General features: G+C 37.5%; 1 protein-coding gene across 1 annotated transcript; it reads right to left on the bottom strand.

The window, feature by feature from the left end:
• Positions 1–1,049: 1,049 nt before the first annotated feature.
• On the bottom strand, positions 1,050–3,713 carry LOC104167368 (tau-tubulin kinase 2-like; the record flags this gene model as incomplete). Its single annotated transcript, XM_009707610.1, has 2 exons — positions 1,050–1,518; positions 2,440–3,713. Coding segments are annotated over 2 exons (1,743 nt in total), but the record flags the coding sequence as incomplete, so codon positions are not given.
• Positions 3,714–9,124: the final 5,411 nt, after the last annotated feature.

Below are 9,124 nucleotides of genomic sequence, written 5' to 3'. Positions count from 1 at the left end.
AAAAAAGCAAATCTTGGTTGGTAATCATCTCTGGCTGGTAAGATCAGTGGTTTAAGTGATCCATAACTAATGGAAAAACAAAAGCCAGCAATAACAAGGGTTCTTTTTGCAGTTGAGTTAAGGGGGGAAAAAAAGGTACTTTGTTTTCTAACTTACGTTGCAATTTATTGTAAATCTGCAACATTCAGTGAAGTACAGACATCTCCTCTTTTCTCTCTTTTCCTAGACGGGAATGCTTTTCCAAATTTTACCGAATGCAGTTCGAAGAATCCCACTATGACTCCCTGAGAACTGAGAGTTAGCTTCTTGGATCCTAATCAGTACTAAACAATTTTCTAAAGAATATAGCTATAAAAACATGTTAGCAAATGTTAATATTAATTTTTAAAATGTCATCAGCATCAAGAGGGGCAAGGTATGTGATACCTCCTTAGGTTAAAAAAACAATCTGTGCCATGGTAGATAGGGGACAAGATGAGCACTGAGTGACTCAGAGATGTGTGCAGCTCAAAATGGAACAGACTTAAAAGGTAGAAATACCATCATCTTCTAAATTGTGTGCTTTTTTAAAACTGCAAAGACATGCTTGAGCAGTACTTATCTCCCAAGTGGCAACGTCATTTTGGGAATAACCGTTTCAAGTTTTCTTACATACTCCTTGAGTATGTAAGGCCTTAAATAATTAGGCCAAATCTTCTAGCTAGGTAAACTAAAAACATAGAAATAAATAGCCTTTTAAAACACTCACGTTAGAGATATTTTTTATTCTAAATACACTGCACCTCTTTGACTACCTAGTCATTCTTATCCTGGCCTCTGCTTCCCCTCTCGCAGATCTGCTTGCTGCCTGCTCTTAGGCAATGCCTGGCTACTTATTTACACAGTATGCTTTCTCATGAACACGTTTATGATGCTTACTTTCTTTAAAAGCGCAGATTCAACACCGTTTTTTTAATATACTTTTTGGATTATTTTTTTAAATACACAGTACACAGACACAACATGCATCAGATTTAGGAGGAGGCTTTATACCTGTCAAGGCCCAGTTCCTATCTGCTAAGTTTAGTGGTTGATTTGCTCTTTCCTGTGGGAGTCTTAGTGTTTGGGGAATGGTGGAAGGAACTGCCAGATCCTTTCAGGCCATTCTTGCTTGGTTTGTTGCAGCAATGCTCTTGTTGGCAGGATCTCCTAGAAGATGAGGAGCCTGAATGGCTAGGAGGTGATTTACTCCTCCCAAGATGTGGGGATGAACTCCTCTGATCGTGATGGGGTCTCCCAGCCCGGGACGGAGAAGAACTGGCAGTACGGGGTAAAGAAGAGCTTCTAGGGGAGGCACTGGGACTGCGTCGGGGGATGACAGGGCTTTTGGGTGGTGTTTTTGGACTATGTGGAGATCCTGGACTCTTACATTGGGTAGAACTCCTTGGTCTTTGGGATCCATTCTGTAGGATTTGAGCCAGACGAGAGATAAGATCTGAGTCGGAGCTGCTACTCCCTAGGACTCTGTATCTGCGTAACCTTAAGAAGAAATGAAGAAATGAAGAAAGATTATTTCTGTTCCCATCTATTCGCTAAAGTTCGTATAGAAACACAGTATCACTGGAAACTAGAGATGAGCTTACATTGCAGAACAGATATCTGGAGCTGAACTTTCCTATAAAGTAGAGGTGTTGGATCTAGGCTTTGGCTTCTGTGTTGTTCAAACCAACACAATATTTATATTTGCATAAACTCACTCACATAAACATCCTAAGTGTTTACAGGATAACAGGAGTACATCCATTCCCGCACACCATCAGTACAGATCCTAAGGGATGACAGGGCACACACCAGCTTCCTTCAGAGGATTTCACACTACTGTATCAAAATTCTCCTGAAGAAACTAGATCATGGTTGTCTGTATATAGAATTGGCCAAGGGGAGCTTCTAGAATTCACTCTTCCCTCCTTTAATTAGTTGTTTTTACTTAGCCATGATCTGAGCATAGCTAACTAACTCAATACTGACGGCTGGAATCTCCAAACCCGAATACTTAAAATATCTAGAATAAGAACAGTTTGATTTTCAAAGGGTCTGGATATGACAGATAGTATTGATTTCACTGGGTTTGTGAATAATCAACAGTTCTGGAAAAGTGACCTCACTTTAAACAAAAGTGTAAAGATTTAGTTATAGATTGACAGGTTTCAAAATATCGAATACACATCTATTGATGTATGAGGTTTAATGGTGAAGCAGGCTCATTCTTATGGAACACCCTCTCCTCATTCATTCTCCAACAATGTAAGATTTCTCAGAGAACTGAAGCCCAGCATTTTAAAAAAAATAAAAAATAGTTAAAGGATGGAACTTCTACAGTGTTACATACTGCACAGCAACTGCAGTCTAGCTCAAATCCATTTTCAACCTGAAAACCTATTTCTATTTGTCCAGCATTACCTAGCTTCTACTCCAGGTCTAGTAGGCGGTTTTCCTGGTGGTGGCCGAGGAAAGAACTGAGCTGAACTTGAATTGGTGACTTGATCAGTGGTTGCCCAGGACACTGGCCTTGGAATCTTGCTTTTTCTGGACTGAGGGCTGCTTGGAGATAAAGAACTATCTTCCATCTGCTTGCTGAAAGGAGAGTCCAGTGTCAATCTAGAAAATGAGGATAAGACATCATCCTCGGAAAATGGTACTGGAGCAGCAGCCATTTTTTCTTCCAGTGACTTATCAGAGGCACTTGAGAGGTCACCAAGAAAAGATTTGAGCTGTCTCTTTTCCATAAGTAGTCTGACCAAGTCTGTCTGATGGGCCTTTTTTAGAAGAAGCTTTTCTTTTGCTGAAACAGGAGAAGAGGATTCTGACGTTAAGTCTATCTCTTGTGCTAAAACTGGGATTCGGCTCTGCCTGAATACAAAAGGAGATTTAACTAAGTCCCTCTTAGATCGATGCGAATTCTCGTTTTCTGAAATGCAGTGGAATAACTCTCCATTTCTGGGAGCGTTTTTCTCTTTTTTGTCCTCCTGATGCAAAAAAGTAGTAAGGGCCACTTGGTGGCATTTCAAGTCTTGGATATGGACTTCTTCCTTATTAGAATGAAAACCATTTTCCTGACCTGGTGCTATTTTGCTTGCCTGTCTATTAATATGTGGGTTGGTAAGTCTTGGGGGAGAAAATTCTGATGTTTTAGGTGCTATTGACTTCAGAACTTCATCCTGATTTGGCACCAAACAGATGGGCCTTGGCTTTGATTCTTCAGCAGCTTCAGTATTTGTTAGAGGTTCTTCCTCTGCAGATTTTGAGTTTTGTGGCAAAGAGGAATTCTGTTCTTTGCTTAGCATTTCAATGGCATCCTCAGAAACCACTGGAAGCCCTTCTTCCTCAGCCTCCTTTACAGGAATATTTTCAAGTTCTTTCTCTTCCTGTCTCACACTATGTTGTTCAGGTAGGTCCTTTTGGCCACAGTCCAGGACGTTGCCACATTCTTTGACAACTCCTTCCCTGCCAAGCACCTCTTGGCTGTTATTAAGTACCAAATCCAGTCCACTAGCACTACCTGGAAATGCATCTTCTGTCACAACCAAACCTGGCAAACTTTCCTTTGGAGACGAAAGTTCCACGGTGTGTTCCATAGACTGAGCATCCTGCTCTCTTTTCTCTAGCTGGGGGCCATAATGAAAGCTCTCCGAAGCAGACTGTGTGGATGCCACTGAAGGTCTGGGTATTGTTATCTGCAAGTTAGAGAAGGAAAAGTTGAGAAACTCAGGAATGTTATACAGACAACATTCTTTAAATAGCATTTTTGATTTCATGTCTTCAAGATATATTATATAATGATTCCTATAAATCACAATGTTCAAATAATACCTAACTTGCATAATTTACATCTAGATAATTAGAAAAAAAAAATACTCCATCATCCCAAGACAGAACTGTGTAACAGGTAAAAACAAACATAATCTCAGTGGAAAATGTTGCCATTACCAAGTGACCCTTATAGAAATGAGATCCAGCCTAACAGGTAGGCTTTTTATTTATTTTACATTTGAATACTCTTAGAATAAGTTGTATATAAATGTAAAATCTTTAACAAGTACACAACAATATTTTTAGACAAGTACAGAAGACAAAGAACACAGTGTCCAGATTCAGGAATGGACTTAAATTTCAATTTAGGCAGAATTTAGATACTTTGTTAACAAAACAATTAATTAAAAATTTTATTTACCTAATTAAATACATCCATACCCATAATACCTACATTTTTGTCCAGAAAAACTTTCCCGAGTACCCAAATTTTAGCTATTACCTTCCCTATAGAAGCTTATGCCTCATTTTAACTAAGCAACCTGATTAGGGCATCTCCTTACCTAAAGTCACTAAGAGATTCACAAACTAAATATTTACACATCTAAATCCCCTAACGGTTCAATCCAATAGATATGCTTAAAGCAATCCTAAAACCTATATATATTATTGAGTCAGAGTCCCTTTGAAAAACAGTTGGTTATGATGAGTGTGACCTCTAGTACCTAGATTAATTGTTAAGAGCACATGTCCAGGAAATGGGAGAGCTGCATTCGTGTCTCTCCTCACTTGAGCGACATAAGCTCACTTCCCTCAGTTCCCATCCAAGTATGGACAAAACTAGCATGGAGTTGCTTCTCACCTTCCCCCTTGAAGTCAGGCCATTGCACAAACAGAAATGCAAGTCGTGAGGTCACAAGGTGATAGAGCACACACACAAAAGTGAGAGGAGTTTTACCTCTACTGCCAAGGGCAGAACGCAGTGTCACTTGAACAGGAGTCCTAGATTCTGGTTTACATGTATTGGATTGAGTCATTTGGTATAAACAGTAAAAAAAAAAAATCAAGGGGTACCTTTACATCTTCCTCTACATGGACAGAGAGTTCAGCTCCTTTTTTCCTTGTATTCTTTAACTTCATGACTCTGACACAGTTTGAGTTTGTAGTACTCAATAGAAAGCGGAAGACTGGAGTCTGGCTTTGGACAAAAAGACTTTCTTGATGCACTGATGGTAGAAGAGACAACTAGCGGTAACCTATTTCCAGTGTTGCCAGGATCCTGCTATGTTACAAGACAGATTTTGCTTGACCTTGTTGCAGAAATTATACAGGCTGCTGAGCTTAATGGGCTTTTGCAAGAGCTAGTACATTGGTACTACTGGGTGGTAGAAACCAAGCTCATCTGTCAGGACCCATAACAATTTACACTGTACTCAAACTTTACAAATACAGAACAACTCTCCAAAATAAGAAATGGAAACTGACAGTGAAGGAGATAAATGAAGATTTCCTATAAGAGTATAATAGCTTCACTGAGATTCTTGCTGATTTCCTTTTTTTTTCCCCCCATTTTCTTCATAGTCCTATATAACAAAATTTCCATCATTATGGGTACACATTTACCTCCATGAAACACAAATATTCAACTGATATTATAAACAGTTCACTAGAACAAAATATGAAACACAGATCACAGGCATAAAGCTGAATTAAAGAGAGGACAATTATTTATGTTTAAAAAATTATTTCTATACTATAGAATATACTCTGAACCTCTCTAATTTACCTACTGCTGGTTTTGGACCTTAACCTAAAAATGTGGAATCATATTTTTGAGGAATTTGGAATAAAATTTGGAGGAAAATATTTTCTTAGTTTTTTTAAGTAGGATTAGCTGTTAGCCTACAGAAAGTGGTATTTTTCACCAGGGGAAAAAAACCCACAACAATCAAGAGCAGAAATGTAAGATAATTGAACTCTTGTTTTCCCAAGTAGACCTAAGCTGTCTGTAGCATCTTCCCTAAGTTGAAGTTTAGTGAAATAGGGAAAAGAAAAACCCCAAACCAAAACAAAAAAACCCACTGAGACCTGCAGCAAGAGGCTACTTTTTGTCTCCCTGATAATTTGTTTTCAAGTTTGGGCCAATACAGTCCTTTCATGTTTGCTGAATTAAAATGGTACTTAGTTATTTAGTTTCAGCAAAACAGTCCTCCTCATGTCCTCTTTCTCTCAGTCTGGGTTCTTTCCTCTGAAAGAAACACTACTTCCCTTTTGAGTTAGAGAAGTCTTTCTTACTTCAAAAGCTTTCTTGTGAGAGAATGCAAGCACATCAGTTCAGCTACAGAAAGAACAGAGGAAGTAGATTTTCTTTTAAAAGCACCTTTCCATGATTAGGTCAATTAGTGCCTAAATCTTGAGTGTTAAATGAGAAAAAAATAAGGAAAAAGCTCTAGGAAACAGGGCAGCTATTCCACAGGTTTCCATACATCTCTAGGAAGTTGCTCTGAGGCAACACATCTCCAGTATCATACACTGAAGGACTCACTTTCATATGACAGAGGAACATATTTTGGCTTGTCACACTAAAATCATCAGATCTCTTAGACATTCTCAGCAACAGGCTGGATAAAAGTGGGTTCAGGAAATTTTAATGCAATATTGTCCTTGGAATAGCAAGTTCAGATTTTGAAGAGATCACTTAGGCATTTGCTGTCCACTCAGCTGTCTCCAGCTTGTTTCAGTACCTTGTTCTTCAGGGCTGCGGACAGTGTCTCCAAAGTAAGGAAATCTGGTAAAATATTCCCTTTTCCAAACTTTCCACTTGATGAGCTAGTCTGGTTGCCAATTCAAATAACCCAGGAATCAAAAAAAAAAAAAAAAAAAAAAGAATTATCTTCCACATATCTGAAGAAGGATGGCTTCCCTTAGAATAGAATGGTTCAGGTGTCCTCTCAATTTTCAGAGGTAAGACAACCTTAGTTACTTGCTTTTAGGAGGATATTTATTATCTTGATACATTTCCAGAAGAGCTGCAACTGCATTTAAATCCTCCTTTACTCAAATACGTTGACATGGAAACTCTTTTTCTTGTGACCTCTCTCTCATATGTCAATTCTTTGTTAGGTGAAACTAGCTCTGATGTGAAATTTATTTATATTTTTCAACAGACTTCACATCCTTTGCCACATCTGGAGAGAGAATTTCCTAGTCTTTCAGGCTTGTCCTGGTCAACTCAGATTTAACCCTTACACTGAAGAAATAGAAGAGTAAGCTTGTTGAACAACCTACAATAGAACCACCAGGAACTATTCATGAAAGAAAAACATTGACCAAGTGGAGGAAAGGAAAGGATACTGGATGGTGAAGTATCATCAAAGACTCAGGACTACTGAGTAGTTCACAGTTTCAGAAATGGCTTTTTGAACTATCACTTTCTTGATTGTCTTTCTTTGAGGCTTATTAATCATGGTTTAGTTTCAGTATTCTTTAAATACCTTCCTTTTTCAGTTATTCCTACACCACTTACCAGGTAAAGGAAGTTTTTGTTCTACCATAAACCCCTACCCTCAAACATCCGACAGGGCAAACATTGATTGCTCTAAATGCAGTAACTTTAGTTGATTTTAGAGGATGACTGTCATTGTAATAAGTGGCTAATTAGTTTGGTAACGTGACTAAAACAAGTACTCATTTAATTTCAAACTACTTCTATGTAACACATAAACCAATTGAAGAATATTCTTGAAATTTACTTGTATTGTCAGAGAACTTGGAAGCAGTGGCACTTACAGACCATTACTTCATAACACCCACACAATACTCCTGTCATATCTTCCTATTAAAAATGGGCCGGTATTGTAATATTTTTCTTGAGTTCCACAGAGATAGTCTTTTTCCAACAAAGAAAGCATGAATTTTCCTTAATGCACAGTTCAGAGATGTGAAAAGATGGCAACTGAAGCCTATTTCACCTTCCCGTCTCATGCTATTATTTCCTTCTTCACAGAAACTGAATTCCTACCTTACCATGGTTATTTTCTAAAGTCACAAAAGATCTAGAGATTAAGAACTATTTTCAGAAGCTTGGCCACTTGGAGACTTTTTCCTCTGGAAAGTTGGAAACTACTGATTCCATGAGGACTGTGGTTTTAGTAACAAAGCCAGTGAGTTCCTATCACACTTCAAGTAGCACAATATATTCAGTATTTCTAAATCTAGATTTTATAAAACATCTAACAATCTACAACAGGATGTGAATTATTTCTCCATGAGAGGTTATGTTCAAGTATACTTAGGGACTGTGCTGCTCAAGTATACTTAGGTACTCAGTTAAGAAGCAAAATAAAACACTACAAATTAGAAGGTTCCTCCTCTAACAGGGCACATTAAGTATGAAGTGACATTTACCTTTTAATTAATGGTGCAACTACCTTTGGTATATAAAGCAGTTAAAATATTTACACAGCTATTATTATCATACCTAATAATGATGTAAGCATCTTAAGCAAACTTCACTTTCTTTTAGCAGCTAGTTGTGAAGAAATATATTAGTATATATTTTTCTTACTTTAGTAACATATTTACTACTTTTGAATGATCTTTCTGAAGCTAAGCTCCATGTTAGTTAGTATCTGTCCCTACAGAGAGAATAGCTCCAATTTTCAGAAACATTAAAACCACAGGCTAATACTTCCTCAGGAAAACCCTGAACTCTCATTTTCAAAGCCACATTATACCTTGTTATTAAGGACCAGTACTTTTTTTTTAAACACAGTATCTTCTTTGAAAAATTCATTTGAAATGCTCTATTCTAAAGCCAAGTTCAATCCAAGTAAATAGTCTTTATTTGTCGTGAAAAAAGACAAACACAGAGACTCTCAATCACATAAAAACTGCTTCTATGTGTAATAGCAGTGGGGTCTGGCTACTACTGTTTAGATTAATTCTGAATATTCCTCTCCAACATACCAATTCCAATAAAGGGTCATCACAAAGTATCAGGTAATTCATACATAAGATCTGCCTTAATACCAATGTGCAGATTTCAAATATGTTGATTTTTTTCTGTTTGTATCTGATCCCTATGAGCCACTCTCTAATTCTAGTTACTGCTGTGCTATACTTATGCTTCAGTTTTGCTATTTATACTATATTTTTGATCTTTTTTTAAAGGTAAAAGTATCTTCCCTATTCAAACAGCAACACTAAAAAAAAACCAACAGCACATTAAAAAAAAAAAAAAACCACCACAACAAGATTAAGAGTCTTCTGACTTCTGATCCTCCAGTCAGACAGTGAATCCACTCATTTATATGTCGTAATAAATTCAATCCAG

The sequence above is a fragment of the Cariama cristata genome, unplaced genomic scaffold (genome assembly GCF_000690535.1).
Source record: "Cariama cristata isolate BGI_N322 unplaced genomic scaffold, ASM69053v1 scaffold25189, whole genome shotgun sequence".
In the NCBI taxonomy this organism is placed as follows: Eukaryota; Metazoa; Chordata; class Aves; order Cariamiformes; family Cariamidae; genus Cariama; species Cariama cristata.
Note: the sequence above shows the minus strand (reverse complement) of the source record. Positions and strands in the feature narration are given on the sequence as shown.